The 22,133-nt window shown below is 43.7% G+C and overlaps 1 protein-coding gene across 2 annotated transcripts in view; it reads right to left on the bottom strand.

Moving 5' to 3' along the window:
* Positions 1 to 22,133, bottom strand: part of LOC140424925 (ras suppressor protein 1) — a 153,945-nt gene that overhangs the window by 4,520 nt on the left and 127,292 nt on the right. For both annotated transcript variants that reach the window (XM_072508597.1, XM_072508598.1), the window contains exon 7: positions 21,863 to 21,977. In XM_072508597.1, the coding sequence (XP_072364698.1) occupies positions 21,863 to 21,977 (115 nt within the window). The remainder of the gene's footprint in view (positions 1 to 21,862; positions 21,978 to 22,133) is intronic.

Genomic DNA, 22,133 nt, shown 5'->3' with positions numbered 1-22,133 from the left:
TGCCTCAGTACTGTGGGACTCGACTGCAATAAGGCCCTAGTCACTCAATCCTCATATCCCCTCACCTCTCATACTCCACATACCTCATGTCCATTCCTATGGTCCTTCATGCTTCCATGTCAATCTATACACCCTATGACTCCTCACGCCCCAATACCATGCCAAGCCCCTCAACCAACTCTTGGCCTCTTTTGCCTCCATGCCAAGCTATGCCCTTCCACCTACTCCCTTTAGCCCTCATGCCCCCTATGCCAAATTATGGCACTTCCATGTCCATTCACCCAATATTCACTGTAAACAACCAAGGAACCCTGGAATGACAGTAGGAAGTGTTTTTTAAAAAAAGCTTGTTGGAAAATGTCTTCTGCTGACATTGCAGGTCAGAAGGCCACAGGACTAAAATGGCTTCTGCTGACATTGCAGGTCACAAGGCCATAGGACCAAAAAGGCATTTGCTGACCTGGCAGGTCAGAAGGCTGAACAATACAAGGTCCTGAGACACCAGATAAGACATTACATCAACCTCGAATAAGAGGAAGTAGGCCAAAGTACAGAGACTAAACTGCTTGAACATGCAAAAATAGCTAACAGCCAATGGCTAGCAGAGAAGAGGAGATGTTCCAACAGACTATTTCGGAAAAGAGTATCAGAGTCGACACCAGAATACACAAAGCAGTGCAACCCGGGATCAACGGTCACAGAAGGAATGAAGGACCTGAGCGAGGCTCAAGTGAACAGTGTCACGTGAGAACACCTTTAAGAAATGGGTGTTTATAAATGGTTGTGCATATAAATATCTGTAGAGAGTATGTTTAAGAAATGGGTGTTTATTACTGCAGTGATGCCAGAGAGGGGGTGGAGCAGGGCTGTCAGCTTTTTACTTTTGTTTTAGGCTGTTTGCAGGGAGCTGAAGCCAGGCAGAGCAGCTATATTGTTGATCTCTTGATCATTTGGTGAATTCAGAATTATAAATGTTTTCAGTAGTGAATGTAAACCTAATGTGCTTCTGTTGAAAGGTGTTTCTTCTGTCTTCTGGATGTTGCTTGCAAAGTTATTAAGGATTACTTAGTGTTGTATTCTTTGGGGGTTGTATTTGAATTGATGGTTGCCAAGATGTTCACTGAGTTCATAGAAAAAATATTGTTTTGCTTTAAAAATTACTTTTCCATTTCTGCTGTACCACACCTGTAGAGTGGGCCGTGTGCTCCCCATACAACAATCTAGGAAACGTTGTGGGTCAGGTGAACTCCATGATACACTTTGGGGTTCTCTAAACCCTGGCCCATAACAAATTGGGGGCTCGTCCAGGATAAAAGTATATCTATTGGATTGGCTTAGTGAACTTAAAGACAGTGAGGGGTGAGCATATTGTGGTTGCTTTTCAGGTGTGGTATTTTAGTTTAAGTAGGGGTATGTTGTGGACAATGGCTCTTTCAGAGGCTCTGAAGCTTTTGGGGATAGAGATGGTCACACGCAGTACCTTACGGACAGAGATTAAAAGCAGACTGTTAGCTTTGGCAAAAACATTGAAGTTAACATTACCTGACAAAATGCAAAAAGATGAGGCAGTTATGGCGGTGGCTAAGCATTTAAAGTTGCCCGAGATACAGTTTGACTCATTGGAAATGGCAAAAATTTAGTTGCAAATTAAACAAATGGAACATGAGAAAGAATTAAAGCAGCTTGAATACGAAAGAGATAGAGGGGAAAAAGAAAGGGAGATATAGATCAGGGAAAAAGATAAAGAGAGTTTGAACCACAGAAAATGGCCATGAAACATGACGGTCAGTTCAAATCAGCAGGCATAAAGGGAAACGGACAGTTGGATGACAGTGATGAGGATAGTGAGAAAGAGCGTCATAGTCGAAGGCTTGGTGGGGATCTATTTAAATATGTCCAAGCATTGCCAAGGTTTGACGAGAAGGAAGTGGAAGCCTTTTTCATTTCATTTGAGAAGGTAGCTAAACAAATGAAAATGGCCACAGGACATGTGGGTATTACTGATTCAAACAAAGCTGATTGGTAGGGCGAGTGAAGTGTTTGCATCACTACCAGAGGAGGCATCTGGGATGTACGAGGAGGTGAAAAGATCCATCTTAGGTGCATATGAACTATGAACTAGTGCCTGAAGCCTACAAAAGGTTTAGAAATTTAAGGAAAGAACCTGGTCAAACATACATGGAGTTTGAAAGGATCAAACAGAATAATTTTGACAGTGGATAAGGGCTTTAAAAATAGACCAAACATATGAAGCTCTCCGAGAAATTATACTTTTGGAGGAGTTTAAAAATTCAATTCCTGATGTAGTGAGAACACATGTGGAAGAGCAGAGGGTTAAAATTGTGAGGTTAGCAGCAGAAATGGCAGATGATTATGAATTAGTTCATAAATCAAAGCTTGGTTTCCGACATCAGTTTCATCCTGTGAGGGATAGAAACTGGGGACATGAGAAATACTCAAGTGGTAAAAGTAAAGGTGATCTGATGGGAGATAATAAGGAGAGTGTACCTCAGATTAAAAAAGAAATCCAGGACGGTGGAAGAGACATGAAAAGTTTCAAATGTTTTCACTGTAATAAACTAGGCCATGTAAAGTCAGTGTTGGTGGGTGAAGAAAAGCACCGGGAAGGCTGATGTGGTAAAACAGGAAAGGACAGTGAGGTTTGTTAGAGTGGTAAAGGAAAGCCCAAGTGAAGCGAAGGAGGTGCAAAAGATTGTACAGCCTGATCAAGGGGTGATTGATAAGAAGGTGCCAGATCTCTTTAAAGAATTTACTTGTGTGGGTAAAGTTTACTCATGTGTATCAGGAGGAGCAGGTAAAGAAGTCACAATTTTAAGAGATACGGGAGCTAGTCAATCTTTTATGGTAAGAGATGAGGAATTATGTAGTTTGGGAAGAATGTTGCCAGAAAAGGCGGTAATATGTGGAATTCAGGGTGTGAGGAGTGTTCAATTATATAAGGTAAGGTTGGAAAGTCCAGTGAAGAGTGGTGAAGTGGTAGGAGTAGTAATAGAGAAACTATCTTGACCAGGAATATCTTGGGTAATGATATAGCTGGATCGCAGGTGGGAGTGATGTCTACTGTAGTTGATAAGGCAGTGGAAAAATCAGACAACCGAAGTGTTGAAGCACGAATATCCTGGGATTTTTCCGGATTGTGTAGTAACAAGGTCGCAAAGTCACAGGTTAAGACAAGAGGAGAAATCAAAGAGTGAAGATGAAGTTGAAGTGCAATTATCAGAAACGATTTTGATCAGATGGTTGAAAAAGAACAAGAACAGGTGGAGGATGAGGCGGATATTTTTAGTTCAGGAAAATTGGCGGAGTTACAACAGAAAGATGTAGAAATAAAATGGATGTATCAGAAAGCATACACGGAAGAGGAATCTGAGTGTATACCAGAGTGTTATTACCATAAAAGTAATGTCTCGATGAGAAAATGGAGACCTTCACGTATGCAGGCGGATGAAAAGTGGGCAGCAGTTCATCAAGTAGTATTGCTGGTAGGGTTTAGAAAGGAGATGTTGCGAGTTGCACATGAGGTACCAGTGGAAAGTCATTTCGGAATAAGGAAAACTCAAGCTAAAATCCAAAAACATTTCTATTGGCCTGGACTACATAAAGATGTAGTTAAATTTTGTCAATCATGTCACACGTCAAGTGAAAGGGAAACCTCAAGCAGTGATAAAACCAGCGCCCTGAATACCCATTCCAGCATTTGAGGAACCTTTTACAAGGGTCCTAATTGATTGCGTAGGACCGCTTCCTAAAATGAAAAATGAGAATCAATATCTTTTGACGATAAAGATGTGTCTACTAGGTTTCCAGAGGCCATTCCAGTACTTAATATTATAGCTACAAATATTGTGGAGGAGTTACTTAAATTCTTTACTAGATATGGACTACCCACAGAAATATGAACTACCCACAGAAATATAAATCGGATCAAGGATCAAATTTTACCTCGAGGTTATTCAAAGAAGTAATGGATAGCTTAGGAATAAAACAAATCACAGGGAGCATTAGAAAGGTGGCATCAGACAGTAAAGACAATGTTGAGGGCTTATTGTCAAGATTATCCAGAGGATTGGGATAAAGGAATTCCATTCATACTGTTTGCAATTAGGGTTGCACCTAATGAGTCAACCAAATTTACTCCTTTTGAACTAATTTTTGGTCACAAGGAAAAAGGACCACTTAAATTGATTGAGGAAAAATTGGTGAGTGAGAAATCAGAAATTACATTATTGGATTACGTGTCAAATTTTAGGGAATGATTAAATAGAGCAGGTGAATTGGCTAGACAACATTTAAAAGTTGCACAAAATGTGATGAAACGGGTAGCGGACAAGAAATCCAAAGTTCGTAGTTTTGTCAATGGAGATAAAGTGGAGTGTTGTTACCAGTGGTAGGTGAGCTTTTAAAAGCTAGGTTTTGTGGACCTTATCAGATTGAAAGGAAATTAAGTGAGGTGAATGATGTGGTAAAAACACCAGATAGAAGGAAGACTTACCGAGTGTGTCATGTGAATATGCTTAAAAGGGATATTTTGAAAGGGAAGGAAAAGGAGGAGGTTTTAATGATTCTAACGCAAAGTGACGAACCAAATCCAGATGACTGTGAATCTGACATACCTCAAATTAAATTGGAAAATGAGGATGTTCTTAAAAATTGGGATAAATTTTTCTACCTTCCAGAGGAAAAACGGACTGAAGGAGTTATTGATACCACATGGGCAAGTTTGTGGAGATAAATTGGGAAGTACTAAAATGGCTGTACATGATGTAGATGTGGGAAATGCTGTTCCAATCAAACAACATCCATATAGACTGAACCCTTTAAAATTGGCACAGGTTAACAAAGAGATTGAGAGTATGCTTAAAAATGGCATAATTGAAGTGAATTGCAGCCAATAGAGCTCACCCATAGTGATGGTACCAAAACCAGACGGTACCCAACGGTTGTGTGTGGACTATCGAAAGGTTAATGGAGTTACAAGAACGGACTCTTATCCTATCCCACGTTTGGAGGATTGCATTGAGAAAGTGGGACAATCAGTTTTTATTTCCAAACTGGATTTACTTCAAGGTCATTTTCAGGTACCTTTATCCGAAAGGGCGAAGGATATTTCAGCTTTTGTGACTCCAGATGGTATATATCAATTCAAAGTTATGCCAAATGGCATGAAAAACACCCCAGCCACATTTCAACGGTTAACTAACAAAGTAGTTTCAGGATTACCCAATTGTGCGGTATACATCGACGATCTGGTTACTTTTAGCCAGACATGGACAGAACATTTAAAACATCTGATGGAGTTATTCGATCAACTTCAGGAGGCGGGTTTGGTGATAAACCTAGCCAAAAGTGACTTGGGCCTTTCCTTGGCTATACAATCGGACAGGGTCAAATGGTCCCACGGGATGTGAAAACAAAAGTTATTGGGGAGTTTCCGATACCCTCGACACGACGGGAAATAATGCGATTTCTTGGTATGAGTGGATTTTACCGGAAATTTGTACCCAATCATAGCAGTGTGGTTGCTCCACTGACGGACTTGCTCAAGAAGTGTAACAAATTCCAGTGAACAGCGGAGTGTCAACAGGCATTTAACGCCTGAAGGCGTGTTAATCACTGCTCCTGTGTTCGCCAAATTATACGAAACCATTCAAAGTGGCGGTTGTTGCAAGTGATGTGGGTGTAGGTGCGGTGCTTCCACAAGACGACGACGAAGGGCTACAGCGGCCTATTGGTTATTTTACAAAGTGATTGAATTCTCACCAGAAAAAGTATTCCATGATTTAGAAGGAGACTGAGGTTGGTGCTGGCTTTGCAACATGTTCACATTTATGTGACCAGCAATCCGTCTGACACCGTTATATATATCGATCATAATCCCATTGACGTTTTTGGAGCGATTCCGGAATAACAATGTGAGGCTGTTTCGCTGGAGTTTATTGTTGCAGCCATTTCATTTAAAAATAGTACATGTGGCGGGACGAGAAAGCGTGATAGCCGATGCTTTGTCACGAATGTGATGAACGGAAGCAGTTTCAGTTGGAGGAAGATGAACAAAAAAAAAATGGACTATATTATTATACCTGTTTGCGTGTGTTGTTTTTTTTTAAACAAAAAAGTATATTTACTGTGTGCATTTCTTAAAGGATAGTGAAAAGGTGAAAAAGGAACCCATCTTGAAGTTGATGGGTTTTTTTTTCCTTGGGGGGGGGGGGGGGGGGGGGAGGAGGGAGGTTTCATGTGAGAATATCGTTAAGAAATGGGTGTTTATTATTGCAGTGATGTCAGAGAGGGGGTGGAGCTGGGCTGTGTCAGCTTTTTACTTTCGTTTTCGGCTGTTTGCTGCAGGGTGTGTTTTAGTTTAGTTTTCAGTGTGGGAGCTGAAGCCAGAGAGCAGCTATATTGTTGATCTCTTGATCATTTGGTGAATTCAGAATTGTAAATGTTTTCAGTAGCGAATGTAAACCTGATGTGCTTCTGTTAAAATGTGTTTCTTTTGTCTTCTGGATGTTGTTTGGGAAGTTATTAAGGATTACTTAGTGTTGTATTCTTTGGGGGTTGTATTTGAATTGATGGTTGCTAAGATGTTCACTCTTATGTTTCAAAAAGGTTAGCTTGAGTTCATAGAATAAACATTGTTTTGCTTTCAAAATTACTTTTCCATTTCTGCTGTACCACACCTGTAGAGTGGGCCGTGTGCTCCCCATACTACAATCTAGTAAACGTTGTGGGTCAGGTGAACTCCATGATACACTTTGGGGTTCTCTAAACCCTGGGCCATAACAACAGAGAAAACCACCAATCTAGCGCCTGGCCACGCCTTGAAGGGGGTAGTACCTTTCATGCTTTGAGTAATGAATCTTAAAGCCAGTAAGCAATTATACGTTACTGTGTGTCTATAAGTATTCGCAATAAAGGGAGATTTACTTACATATTTGACTGTGTTATTCTGTCATACATCACGTTACCTGGTTTCTGCCAGTCCGTTGGAACATCTGTTCTCTGCTAGCCATTGGTGATTAGCTATTTTTGCATGGTCAAGCAATTTAGTCTCTGTACTTTGGCCTACTTCCTCTTATGAGGTTGTTGTAATGTCTTATCTGATGTCTCAAGACCTTGTATTGCTCAACCTTATGATCTGCCAGGTCAGCAAATGTCTTTGGTCCTATGGCCTTGTGATCTGCAATGTCAGCAGAAGTCATTAGTCCTGTGGCCTTCTGGCCTGCAATGTCAGCAGAAGCCATTTTAAGTTCTGAAAAGCCTGGCTCAAGCACTGAGCCTACATATGTAGGTGTATGTGTTTAACAGTTTTGACCAGGTCACGGCCAACAGTCTCGGTTTCATCTCATTAAATCTAGCCATACCAAAATCTGGAATATCTAACAGTTGGAATATCTAACATTGAATTTCATGTTGGGTTTGAAAAGGAACAATCAGATTATGATCAATGTGGCTGGTTTAGCACAGGGTTAAAGAGCTGGCTGTTAAAGCAGACCAAGACAGCCCAGCAGCACAGTTCAATTCCCGTACCAGCCACCCCGAACAGGCGCCGGAATGTGGCGACTAGGGGCTTTTCACAGTAACTTCATTTGAAGCCTACTTGTGACAATAAGCAATTTTCATTTTCTTCATTTTCATGTTAAGTGTTTCCTTTCCTGTAAATTATAACCAAGACTGGCCATTACACATTACTAAATCTAATGTTACCCAACGTGTTTTATTTCTAGAACATTTTGCTCCAAAATTACCTTAAATGCAATCAAGAAATTCAATATCTTCCTAACTTGAGCTAGTGTGCTCTTCCCAATTTGTGTGAAAATTAAGTCTCCAACTAAAACAACTCTACATGTGCAAGCCTCTCTAATCTCTGAATTAATACATTTCGCCATTTTACTGTTGCTGTTAGGTGACCTGTAGTCAATACCCATCACAGCCCTTTCTTAGTCCTCGATTCCAACCATAAAAGGTTCCATTGATTGTTTTCCTTTGCTTATAGTCTTACTGTTGTTTTCCTTTACTTAATAGTCTCATTGTGCTTGTTAGTGTATCTTTAATCAGTGGTGCCATCTCCTCATCCTCTATCCCTTGTAAAGAAATTATAATTTGAACTTTGCTGAAAAGAGACCCATGCTGCCAAAACGATTCATCTTGCATTTATCAGGACAAATGCAAGAATGCCAAAAATCACAATAATTTAAGCCCATCTCCTGTAGCATATCTCCTATTTCATACAAAACTCCTTTAGCTAGTGCTCACCCTCCCAACCTCAACATAGGAAATCAGAAGAATAGGCCAGTCAGCCCATCAAGCCTATTCCATCAGTCAATAAGACCATGGCAGATCCGATGTAGCCTCAATTCCACTTTCCTGCCTGTGTAGCCACCTAAACTGGCCAACTCCCGATTTATAATGGCAAACGGCAAAGGCTGATGGGAAATTCAGCCAACACAGGCAGAAACCAGCAGGTGCAGGTTTGCTGTGTATTTAACTCTGCAAAAGCCCAAACAGCATCGATACCAGCGACCATCAGCATGATAATGTAGCAGCCACCTACATACAAATGAGCAATCCCCGGGAACAATAGCAACATTTGGGACACACAAAACTAAGCCAGACTCCCCGGAGCCAGCAGGAGCCAACACAAAGGAGATTAACGAACACCTCAAGACCGCCCATCAATCAGGGAACCGCTCCAGTATTGGAGAAATCGAACCAAGCGATTGGAACAAAGTCCAATCACCTAGAACCAGGTACAGGGTCCGCCCCGAAAGGCGGGAAGCCCCTGGGGACTATAAAGTTAACCCCCAAGTTCAACTCTCTCTCTTAGTCCTTCCCGGGTCACCCAGCAACGCGAACTAACCTTGACCGTGACTGGTGCAGTGACTGCCGAAAGAAAGTAGTAAGTCTTAATTCAACGCTCGCTACGAGATAGGCGCTCCTAGCTACCAATCCGTAACAACTTTGAATCCCGCAGACTCAGAACCCGAACAAAAGGCCATTTGTTCCCCTCACCTGGTGGGCCAGTCCGAAGTTAAGTATAGGCCTGTTATAGAAGTAGCTTAGACGTAGAATTTGTGCATGAGTAGCGATTACTGTGTATAATAAATGTGCTTTGAATCTTACTAAATCGGTGTATTGAGTTATTGATCATTACTTGGACGTGAACCTCATGGCGGTATCATAAAGATACCCGCCGACTCGAGAGCAAAGGTAATAAAACTTTTGGGGCAGCACGGTATCCTTGTGGATAGCACAATTGCTTCACAGCTCCAGGGTCCCAGGTTCGATTCCGGCTTGGGTCACTGTCTGTGCGGAGTCTGCACGTTCTCCCAGTGTGTGCGTGGGTTTCCTCCGGATGCTCCGGTTTCCTCCCACAGTCCAAAGATGTGCAGGTTAGGTGGATTGGCCATGATGAATTGGCCTTATTGTCCAAAATTGCCCTTAGTGTTGGGTGGGGTTACTGGGTTAGGGGGAAGAGGGTGGAGGTGTTGACCTTGGGTAGGGTGCTCTTACCAAGAGCCGGTGCAGACTCGATGGGCCGAATGGCCTCCTTCTGCACTGTAAATTCTATGAAAAAAAATTCTATGAAAACAGAGCAATTTAACCAACGGCAAGTTAGCAATACCTGTCCCCCATATCCCTTGTCAATCAAAATTCTGTTTAACTCAACTTTGAATACATTCAATAACTCAGCCTCCACTGCTCACTGGGGGAGAGAATTGCAAACACCAAGTACCCTCCCGATATCAATTTGCACATGGCTGGGGTAGCATTGTTGAGATTACCACCCTGGAGGTCCTGCTGTTTAATCTGATTTGTAACTCCGTTTTTGCAGGACATACTGCCTGCTCTTTCCAGGTCATTAGTCCCAACATAAACCACAGTAACTGGAAGATGTCCTTTGCTTCTCAGAAACCTTTCCATCTGGTTCATAACATCTCTTTCCACAAAACCCAGTAAGCAATATACTATACAATCCTGACTGAAATTATCCTGTCTACCACCCTCATGACCAAATCAACCCCACTCGCTCCTCCTCGACTCAGACTGCTGCCTGGTCCACAGTACCATAGTTAACACTTTGGTCATCCTCCCTGCAGCCTTTATCCTTATTCTCATGAATAACATGCACATAATCAAAGATCCCTCCCACCCGGCTTACTCACTCTTGCAACTTCTTCCATCGGGCAGGAGATACAAAAGTCTGAGAACATGCAGGAACAGATTCAAAAACAGCTTCTTCCCTGCTGTTACCAGACTCCTAAATGACCCTATTATGGACTGACCTCATTAACACTACACCCTTTATGCTTCACCCGATGCCGGTGTTTATGTAGTTACAGTGTGTACCATGTGTTGCACTATGTATTTTCTTTTCTTTTCATTTACTTAAATGATCTGCTCGCAGAAAAATATTTTTCACTGTACTTCGGTACACATGACAATAAACAAATCCATATCCACCTCTTTCCTGCAGGATAGGGCTAGTATCTACAGGAATCTATTCTCCACCTCCTCTCCTGCTGACTGATGATCACGATCCCCTTCTTGAACCTGTGATTTTCTCAGGAGATGTCACTCTGCACAGAAATCAATTCAGAAATTCCTCCCCTTCTTTAGGTGCTTCCATAGCTTGCTCTCTAGCTATCCAATCCAATCCAATCTAGTGGTATCTTAAGGCAGAGACATTTCCTGCAGTAGTCAACAATAACAGTTTCAGGTGATGTTCACTGTAAAAATCCATAGGAGGCAGGGGTTCTGTCACTACACCAGTATTTATTTGCAGTAACTATATACAACAGCAGCTCCAAACAGTGGTGCTAACATTCCAGTCAACTTAAGACTGGTTCACAAAGCCTACACAGGTGCTTATATGGGCCCCCTCAATGAGCTATCATTGAGGGAGCTCATATTCCAATTGGCCAACCAATAATGCCAATTGGAGGTCATTCCATTCATAAACTCTCACATGATGTTATTGGGCAGTACAACTGAATAGATTAACAGGAATTAACCTGTTAATTAACCTGTGGCCCCTTTTAACACATATAAAAGGGGCCACTCCTAGTAGGAGCGCAGCCCAAAAATAACAAAATGGAAACTTAAAAACATCAAATCAACGTGTGCAAAGATCACAAACTCTCACATGCTGTAGTCCCAATATGCTGCCAATTAGAATATTTGTTAGCAGCAATTTATTTCTAGAGCTAACAAGAGTCATTTGGGGTCCAGCACTTGATGGGTTAGTTAGATTTCAAATTTATTAATAATTAACTACACCAATTATTAAATATTTGTGCATACCCATTTAGGTATATTACCAAAAATATATATTATGCTCTTTTAAGATAAGTCTTCATGGAGGGACTCTTAAACAATGGTTGCTGCTTGCCTTCGAAGAACAAGGGTAAATGGTGTTGCCTTTTTCAATTGCTATGAATGGCCATCCTCAGAAAGGTAATTGATCATTTCTGGGGATTCATCTGCTTTCTTTTATCACAATCTTACATACTTTTTGCACAGGTCAGAAACTCATTAAACTGTTTAACTCCAAATTCTTGCCACCTGGCATGCATCATTTTAGTACAATAGCAAAAGACAGAAGCAGAATAACAACATATTTTGTGGATTGAACTCCTGCTTGCTGCAAGGTACCTTCCAAATTCTGATGTGACCTTGTTATATATTCAGTTATAATTATGTTTTCTTCCCCCTAATTCATATCTGTTGGTAAGGTTTACAGCTAGTGGAAAGGATAGCTGCAGCAGTTGGTTTAAGGGCAACTCCAGGACTGACTGGTGTCATGAAGATGGAGAAAAAAGCCCGAACTACATATGTACATATTGAACTTTTAAATAAGACCTAGACATACAAGCCAACGATGGCTGAGGATATAAATTCAGTCACTGGCTAAATTGCTGGCAAGTGATACTAGGAGATAGACAATGGAATCACATCTCGTTTCTAGACAAAGATGCAGCAAAAGCATGAAAGCCATACAGAAATTTAACTGTCATCTCCCATGGAGATAATGGAGCCGATTATCATCTCAACAGAAATGGTATCCTGTGAGCGATGCCCCAGACCAGTTTTTGGACTTTTGCCTTCCAGTAATAACAAAGAATGGGATAAAGGACAGCTGCAAAACTCGGTCAGTGTTGACTAGTGCTGGGGATGTCAGCAGGTGACACAGGAGAAAAGACCACAGTGGACCCCTGAAAGTGTTTTCCAGGTATCTCTCGCTTTGATTGCTGAAACAAGCCAAGTCAGCAAAGCCACAGCTCAGAGGAAACAGGATGGCTTCTTACTTAAAACTGTAGAACATTGGAATCTCAAAACCTATTATTCACCTGCTGAAGCCAGCGCTTCTGGAGACATGAATTGCAACAGCCTCAATGTTCCTCTATTCCTCACGGACAAGTAAAAGACTGGTGTACTTTTTTAAAAACCTTACTTTTGGACTCAAATTCTCATTTGTAATCTATGTGAATGCATATGTTTCATAATTTTTTCCTTGCATTTAGTAGCTAATGAACTCACTCTTTCCTTACCTCAAGAAAGACTAGTTAAATTGGCTCCTTTTAAAACAGACATGAGAAAAGTCTGAAAAGATCCTTTCCAGGTTAATCTTGTTGGGACCAACCAAGGGGGTTGAAGAAAGAAAGTGAGCCAGTTCATCCCTCCCCACCCAGGGCATAACAATTTTGGGGTAAGGTATGCCATCTGGAAGTTAACAAATGGAGGGATCTTGACCAGGTTCACAAATTTGGGGAATTTCGTCTGGGAATCGGTGGTAAAGCTGGCTATGGACTAAGTAACAAAAACAAGCATGGACAACATTGGGCGAAGAGTTAAAAATGAGCTTGTTCGTTTACATGGCCTACAGTTTGGCAAAGTTTAGACAAGTGACAGATTCCATACATAACAATTTTTAAAAAATAAGACGGGGGGTCAGTGTCTTCACATTCATTGCCGAGTTCACATTTTCTGCAGCCTAAACTGCGGCTATGTATAGGATACTGACCCTTCTAGCAGCAAGTCAGCAGGTTTCCGGCAGCTACTACAACATTGATTTTCACACAGAACAATCTGCTATCTCCAAGATTAGGGTGCTTCTGAAGCACTGAAGTAAATCTCTTATACAGGATCTTAAGAAAGAAAGTTTATAAGACTAAACGCCGAATCGAGACACTCAATTTTCATCATCACTGCTGTACGTGCAAGCATTTAAGCCTTGAGTTAGTCACTCACAGGTTAACTTCGTAATCGACTTTGATGCATTAATCATGCTATTAAAACCCTTCACCTGCACAATAATTCAAGATTGATGATCTGTGAATATTCTGGGGAATGGGGATTTCTACCATGGAATTTCAGGCACAAATCTAATCAAGTTTAACAGCCAAACTATTTGGCCCCCACAGGTTCTAATAGTGAATGATATGTGCAATAACACAAAATTGCCTAAGGGATGGAGTGTGCAGTCTAGTGAATGCTTTTGTAAAATGGTTTTTAAAATTTCCAGTAGAAGGTCAACTTATCATCAAGCTTATATTGCAAGTGTGGTGTCATCTAGCATTGACACTAACCATTTTCACTATTTTTTCCATATGCAATATTGCCATATTTTCAATCAAAAGCATGGTGGAACTCCATGAAATCTTGTCAAAGCAGTAGACTAGGTGTGGGAGAAGGAGCTTTGTATTCTGAGTTTTGAATCATGGCTCAAGGTATAAGCAATGGACCGTCAATCAAACTGTTAATCCCGGAACAATTCACAATACCCGCTCAAGCTGCTTTTGCATGGAGGCAAATATTGGCTGTGGAATAACTAGTGATTGATTCATTTTAAAATAATAGACCAAGAGGTGTTTCCAGTTCCTTTGTAATTGCACATCAACATACCTGAACTACTAGTTGAAGAAATTACACAATTTGCATGGTGTCCTGATATTAAATCACTTATGCACACAAGGCAGGGGTGGCTGACATTTGAAATGGATGTTTGATTTTAATAGATGTAGCTGGCATGATGAGTATCTAGTGGTAGGAGATGTCAATTTGATTTTAAAATATTGCCTGCTAATTCTCCATATTGAAGTTAAAATATCATGTCTTTTCATTGGAAAGTCACACGGATGTTAAAAGAACTGCTTGAAAACCAAAGTAAAATTATTCTTAATCTGAATACACAAAAGTGGGCTTCATTGATAGCACTCAGGCCACAGTAGCATGTTCAGTAATCAATATGGAATTCTTGGACTGGGACTTTGCGGGGGCAAGCCTAGACAGCACCTTCCAAAGCCACAGCCATTACCGTCTAGAAGGACAAGAGGAGCAGATATCTGGGAACACCACCACCTGAAAGTTCCCCTCCAAGTCACTTAACATTCTGAATTGGAAATATATCACCATTCCTTCATTGTCGCCGAGTCAAAATTCTGGAACACCGTTCATAACAGCACTGTGGGTGCACCTGTACCACATTAACAGCTGGGGTTCAAGACGATAGCTCACCACCATCTTCCCAAGGGCAATTAGGGATGGGCAATGAATGCTGGCCTAGCCAGCGAAGCTCATATCGCTTGAATTTTTTTCCCAAAAGTTCGAAACAACCAAAGTTGCAATTTAAACCCAGATACAAGCTCCAGGGAAGGGTAAGTTATGACACATTACTCACTTTTCTATTTTTCCCACAAAAGTGGGCTATATGGTGGCACAGTGCTGCCTCACAGTGTCAGGGATCCCTTTCAATTCTAGCCTTGGGTGACAGTCTGTGTGGAGTTTGCACTTTCTCCCCATGTCTGCGTGGGTTTCCTCTGGGTGCTCCGGTTTCCTCCCACAGTCCAAAGATGTTCAGGGTAGGTGGATTGGCCATGCTAAAATTATCCCCATGTGTCTAAATGATGTGCCGGTTAGGTGGGGTTACAGGGTTCTGAGTATAGGGTGGGGGTGTGGGCCTAGATAGGTGCTCTTTCAGAGGGTTGGTGCAGCCTTGATGGGGCAAATTGCCTCCTTTGGCACTGTAGGGATTCTATGATTCTAAAGTTTGTAACCTCATATTTATCCACATTATATTGCACCTGCCAAATTTTTGCCCACTCACCTAACCCATTTATATCCTTTTGCAGACCCTGGGCTGAATCCTCCACACCCCGACGCCGAAATCGCGGCCGGCGCCGGGGCGGAGAATCCATTTTCCTGCACGGATTCAGGACCGCCAACAATTCCCCGATTCTGTGGACCCCAAAAAGCGGCATCCTTGCCGCATAGCACCTACCTGTGGCCATTGCTGGAGGCTCGCCCCATCATTCTCTGCCCCCGACAGGCCGAAGTCCCGACAGCGTGGACCACTCATGGTCCTGCCAGTCGGGAAACTAGCGTGGCATCTGCAGACTCAATCTGTGGCTGCCCTGGTCGGGGGCGGGCCAATTGGAGGGCAGGGGGTCTTATACGCGGTTGGGCGATGTTTGGGGGCGCGGTCAGGGTCTGGCCCACGGCCGATTGGGGGGGGGGGGGCCTTATAAGTGGTCAGGCAATGTTTGGGCAGGCGGTCAGGGTCTGGTGCGTGGGACACCATAGTCCCAAAAACAGCGAATCCAGCCCAAATGTGTCCTCTTCACAAACTGCTTTCCTACCTTTCTTTGTAATCAGCAGCAAATCTTGCCACAATACATTCTGTCCCTTCAGCAAAGGCATGAATACAAATTATATATAATTGAGGGCCCAGCACCGATCGCTGTGACATTCACTAGTTACGGTTTGCCAACCTGAAAATTACCCATTTATTCGTACAGTTTCATGTTAATTAGCCAATTCTTCATCCATGCTCACATGTTACCCCAACTACATGAGGTCTTGAGTCACAATATTTTTTTTAAAAAATATTTTTTTATTCTCCTCCTTTTTCACAATTTCTCCCAAATTTACACCCAACAATAAACAATAATCAGTAACGAATGTAATGTCAATCCCCAGATCAATAACAACGATCCCATCCTCCCACCAAACCCCAGACATTGGCCCACATGTTAACATAAACAAATGACAAAAAGGAATCAGGAATCACCTATAGTCACCATTAACGCATAGTCTCCCCCTCCCCGCTCCCAACCCTCCCAGCCCCCAACCCCCCTAATGTTCGATGTGATCCAATTCTCAAAAGTGTATAATGAATAACGCCCATGAATTGTAGAACCCCTCCATCCTTCCCCTCAGTTCAAATTTGACCTTTTCTTTAAAAACATTTTTTAATTCTCCTCCTTTTTCACATTTTCTCCCACATTTACATCCATCAACAATAAACAATAATCAGCAAGATATGTCAATCCCCATAATAACAATGATCCCATCCGCCCACCAACCCCCAAACCTCAACCCACATGTTTACAGAAACAAATGGCAAAAAGGAATCAGGAATTACCCGTAGTCACCCTTAATCTTCCACAGCTCTCCCCCACCCCCCACCGCAGGTCTCCAGCTCCTCCTGTCCACTGCCTCTTGTAAAACTCCTCCTCCCAACCTCGGTTCCTTCCCCCCAACTTTCCACCCCGGCTAGACCACTCGGACCCTGTTCTGCCAGGCTCCGATGGCCGCAGCCCCTCCCCCCACCTCACTCCCGTTCACTGGCCGGCTTGAACCGGTCAGCGCGGAGGCCCCCGCCCGGGTCGCTTTCCCACTTGCCCGGCCCTAGGAAAGCCCAAAGATCCCCTTTCAGCACACAAACCCCACATATCCACCTACACCCCAAAGAACTCTCATTTCGAGTGAAAGTCCCGTCCCTTCCCTTGTCCAAATATATACCACATTGGCTCCTTTAATCTCTACACCCGCGCGCAGTGATACAAAGAAGAAGAAAATACAGTCATGAGGTTACATCGGCACATGGCCATTCCTCAATTTGTCAGTTCTGCAACAGTCCTTCTGCTTTCGCAAACTCCTCCGCTGCTTCTGCCGTTCCAAAATAAAAGTCCCTGAGCTTGTAAGTCACCCTCGACTTCGCTGGATATACAATGCCGCACCGCACCTTGCTAATGTACAGTGCCCTCTTCACCCTGTTGAAGGCAGCCCGCCTCCTCGCCAGCTCCACCGTAAAGTCCTGGTATACACTTATACCAGCTCCAGCCCACTGCAACACCCGCTTCTGCTTGGCCCAGCTCAGGACCGTCTCCTTCACCCTGTACCTACGGAAGCACAGAGTCACTGCCCTTGGCGGCTCACTCGCCTTTGGTATAGGCCTCCACGACCGATGAGCCCGATCCACTTCATAATCGGGAGGGATCCTCCCCCTCCCCCAATAATTTTGCCAGCATCGCGGCAAAGTACTCAGTCGGCTTCGGTCCTTCAGCTCCTTCGGGCAGCCCCACAATCCTCAAATTCTGTCGCCTGGATCTGTTTTCCAGGTCTTCCATTTTTCCTCGCAGATCCTGGTTAGTATCCATCACCTTCCGCATCCCTTTCCCCATCGAGACAAGTTGATCACCGTGCTGCAATAAAGTCTCCTCCACTTCCTTCAGCGCCTCCCCTTGCTCTCGCACCTCCACCACTGCGCTCGCCACCTCCATCCTCATAGGGGAAACCGCCTCCTCCACCAGCACACTCAAAGCTTCCCTCATCTCTTTCCTCACCGTCTCCATGCATTTCGCAATCTGCGCCAACTGCTTTTCAAATTCCGCAGCCATCACCTTAGTTATTTCTTTAGCCGTAAGCAGTGCGGCCTTCCCTGGTGCTCCAGCCTCCATTTTTCCTGGTGACCCCGCGGTGACCTTTCCACTCCCCGACGGACCTCCAGCTGTTTTTTTTTCGGCCGTTTTCTTGCTCACCCTCGACATATTTCTTTGTTCCTTTTTTCCTCCTGTGTCTCCACTGTGCCTCCTCCGTGCCTTCTCCCTTCTTCTGCCGCCTCCGCGGACCCTGGGACCGGGCTTAAAGCCCCGAAAATGCCATTGCCGCCTGGGAGCCCTCCATTGTGCAGCCGCCTCCCGCCCGCCGTCACCGGAAGTCCAAATTTGACCTTTTCAAGCGTCAAGAATTCCAGCAGGTCCCGCCGCCACGCCAGGGCACAGGGTGGAGAGGTTGATCTCCACCCTAACAGGATCCGCTTTCGGGCGATCAACGAGGCGAAGGTTACAACATCTACCTCCGGCCTCCGTGCCCGTTTCCAACCCCGGCTGGTCTGACACCCCGAAGAGTCACAATCTTTTATGTGGTACCTTATAGAACCCCCTTGAAAATCTAAATGCACAACATCTACTGGTTTGACTTTATCCGCCCTGCTTGCTACATCATTGAAGAATTCTAATAAATTTGAACAGGATTTCCCCTTCATAAAACCGCATCTTTTTTTCAATTCTTTCATGTGAGCATTTCTGGCCAGGCCAGAATCTGTTGCTCATCCCCAATTGCCCTTGAGAAACGGTTGGTGACCCATTGCCTTGAAGAACTATAGTCCACGTTGGGTAGGTTTTACATAGACAGGACATACGTGGGCAATTTTCCACATTGTTGTGTAGATGCCACAGTTATCGGTGCACTGGAACAGTTTGACAAGTGGTGCGGCTAGTTCTGGAATACAAGTCCTCAGACCCACTGCTGGGATGTTGTCAGGGCCTATAGCTTTTAACTGTGTTCAGTGTCTTCAGCCGTTTCTTAATGTCATGTGGAATGAATCAATTGGCTGAAGATTGGCATCTGTGATGCTGAGGACTTCAGAAGGAGGCCGAGACGGATCATGCACTCGCATCTACACTTCTGGATGAAAACAGGTGCAAATGCTTCAGCCTTGCCTCTGGGCTCCAACCATTTGAGGATGGGAATTTGTGAGGAGCTCTCTCTTCTGGTTACTTGTTTACTATCGACTCTGCTTGATTTTATTTTGATTTCCTAAATGCACTGCTGCTACCTCTTTCGTAATTGTTCCAACAATTTCCCAATGACGTCAGGTTAACTGGCCTGTAATTTTGCACATTCTGCCTTCCTCTTTTTTTGGAGAGGGCATTAGGTTTGTGGTTTTCAGTCCACTGGGACATTTCCAGAATCTATGGAATTTTGGCAACTTACAATCAATGCATCCCACCATCTCTGAGGAACCTAGGGTTCAGGCCAGTGGCCTGTAACCTTTTGGCCCATTAGTTTTCCTTGCCAAGCTTTCTCTCCTTCCGCCCTCCCTCTTGCCCCTCGATTTTTTTACTACTCTTGGCATGCTGCTTTTTAGGACTTCGGCGCTGAAGACAGATACAATATATTGTTCATAGTCTCTGCCATTTCCTTATTTCCCATCATTAATTCTATCGTCTCACCCTCTAATTGACAAACATTTTCTTTAGCTATTCTTTTCCTTTTTATGCACTTGCATAAGCACAACTGTGAGGTTTTTTTTACATTCCTTACTCTCATTCCAATTTCTCCCTTTTAATTTGTTTTTTTAAGTCATTCTTTGCTGGTTTCTAAAATTTTCCCCAGTCTTCTGGCCTACCGCTGCTCTTCGCAGCGTTGTTTGCCTTAGCCTTCAATGTGACACTATCCTTGATTTCCTTTGTTAGCAAGAATGGTTCACCTTGCAACGACATCTGTGGTCTAATGGCTACCATATTAATCCCATTTATTTCTATTTGTTCCATCAATTCACCCATCTTGTTATGAATCAGGGGCACAATTCTCTGCTCCCGCGCCGTTGCAGAGAATCGACTGGGTCGCCAAATTTTCCCGCGACGCCGGTCCGACGCCCTCCCGCGATTCACGAAAGCGGCCAGATCGGCACAATCGCGTTTTGCGCGGCGCTGTCCAATGAATCGCCCGAGACAGCCAAAATGGCAATTCACCGGTACCCCCGCGATTCTCAGTGCCGGATGGGCCGAGCGGCCTGCCCAAAACGGCGGGTTACCCCCGACGCCGTCCGCACCTGGTCGCTGCCAGCGGGAACAGCACGGGAACGCTGGGGGGGGGGGGGGGGGGGGGAGAAAGAGAGAGATCCTGCAGGGGGGGGCCTCAGATGGGGTCTGGCCCGCGATCGGTGCCCACCGATCGTCGGGCCGGCCTCTCTGAAGGAGGACCTCCTTTCTTCCGCAGCCCTGCAAGATCCGTCGGGCATCTTCTTGTGGTGCGGACTCGGAGAGGACGGCAACCACGCATGCACGGGTTGGCGCCGGCCAACCCGCGCATGCGCGGGTGATGCCGGTTATGCGGCGCCGGCCGTGTCATGTATGCGGTGCCGCCTTTACGCTGCGCCAAGGCTTGGCGCGCGTAAATGACGCGGCGCCGCTCCTAACCTATTTTCGGGCCCTGAATCGGTCTGGATAGGGGCCGATTCGCGCTGTCTCCATTTCAGAGAATCGCGCCCCCTGTGTGCACTCAGGTGAAGTGTCTTTAATTAATTTATTTTTTTAAAATCATTTTTCCCTCCTCTGACCCCATTTGCTGGTGCATTCGTGTGTTTGTATGTCATCTCTCTTTCTGACACACTCTGATTATCCACACCGTTACCCTACTCTATTGCCCTATCCTTTCTGTTTGAGTCTGCAAATATCCCCACACCTCTACCTTGCAAGGCCTTCAGGATGATGGCAGCTATGAGGGACTCCAGTTAGGTGAAGAGATTGGAGAAGTTGGGATTGCTCTTCTTACAGCAGAGAAGGATAAATAGGGACCAAACTCTTCGGGAGCAGCAGGGGAAAAAAACAGGTTCCTCTGGCAAATGAGCTAGTAGTCTTAGATTTCAAATAATTGGCAAAAGAACTAGAGTTAAAATGTGGAGTGTTGGTCCACAAGGGGAGAGCAGGTAGAAAGAGATGAAGAGATCAAAGGGAAGTGAGGAAGCAGGAAAGGTTGTGGTGGCAGAAAGGGAGAGCGATAGAGATCGGGGGAAGGGAGGGAAGTAAGAGCCTGGAGAGAAACTTCTGGTCCACAAGCAGTGCTGCAAATACACTCATCTGGTGTATCTGACCTTTCAGCCCCTTTTACCTGATTCATTTACTTAGGCATGGAAAATCTGTCCAAAATGTATTTTCTTTTTTTTTAAAAAGCATATAAAACTGGAGAAATGCAACCTTCTTAAAAGCTTAAACTGGGCCAATCTGCCGCTCCCAATAAAATCATAAAAGTGAGTGGGTTGTGGTTGATTTTCAAATTTTTTTCTTCCTTTTTGGCAATTATTAATTTTCAAACGTACTGAATGGTTTAACTGTACAGGTTCCTGATAGAAAAAAATCTGAAATTTGAAAGGAGAGGCCAGTGAAATTTTCCATTCCCTACAATAATCCCACAGAACAGGCCCCGGGCTACCAATACAGTCCTTCCATTCTAATTTTTACAGGACTGCTGTGCATGAAAATTATTTGAGATAACATGAGAATAATGATGTTGATCTCTCCATTCCCTGGTCTCAACACTGAGCCAAATATGGAACTAAAGTAAAACTCACATTTTATTCACGTTTTGCCCTTCTTGTGAAAGTCTAGTTACAGTTTACAGGACAACCATTTGCAAAGAAAACCCAAAAATAAATGTACACATTACTGTTCCTGAAACCAGATAAATTAATTGATTCATAGACATGATTTTCAATTGAATTCCTATGGCTACTAATTTAAATCCCTCAGTTTACAATTCTGGCATGGTTTCATAGTACGCACTGCAATCCAAATACTTAAAACAAAAAGATCTATGACCAAGTTACCACTAAACATCAATAAAAAAAATTGACAATGTTGCACTTCATTAACATTGTTGTTCTTGTGGACATTTACTGCTTTGCTCAACATGTTTTAAACAATATTTAACAAGAGCAGTACGCAAAATATATCAGTATATTACAGAATAAGTCAGACAATCTGACCCCTGCTCTTACCCATTTCAGGGGGAAGCACGGTTAGTCGATTTCCTTGAATATGGAGCTCCTTCAACTGAGACAAGTCCCCAATCTCCTTTGGCAGCGACAGGAGGTCATTGTCCCTTAGGCTGATCTGAAAACGCAGAGCTATTAGACCAATTCAAATTTCAAATGAAACAGTTCACAAAGAATTCTTAGCTTGCTTCCTCTCACTATCTCAATTTATTACACGTCTCGTCTGATGAGCAAAGTGCAGTGCCAGGTGATGGAGTTTATTCCAGCAAAATAA

The sequence above is a fragment of the Scyliorhinus torazame genome, chromosome 6 (genome assembly GCF_047496885.1).
Source record: "Scyliorhinus torazame isolate Kashiwa2021f chromosome 6, sScyTor2.1, whole genome shotgun sequence".
NCBI classification, from domain to species: domain Eukaryota; kingdom Metazoa; phylum Chordata; class Chondrichthyes; order Carcharhiniformes; family Scyliorhinidae; genus Scyliorhinus; species Scyliorhinus torazame.
Note: the sequence above shows the minus strand (reverse complement) of the source record. Positions and strands in the feature narration are given on the sequence as shown.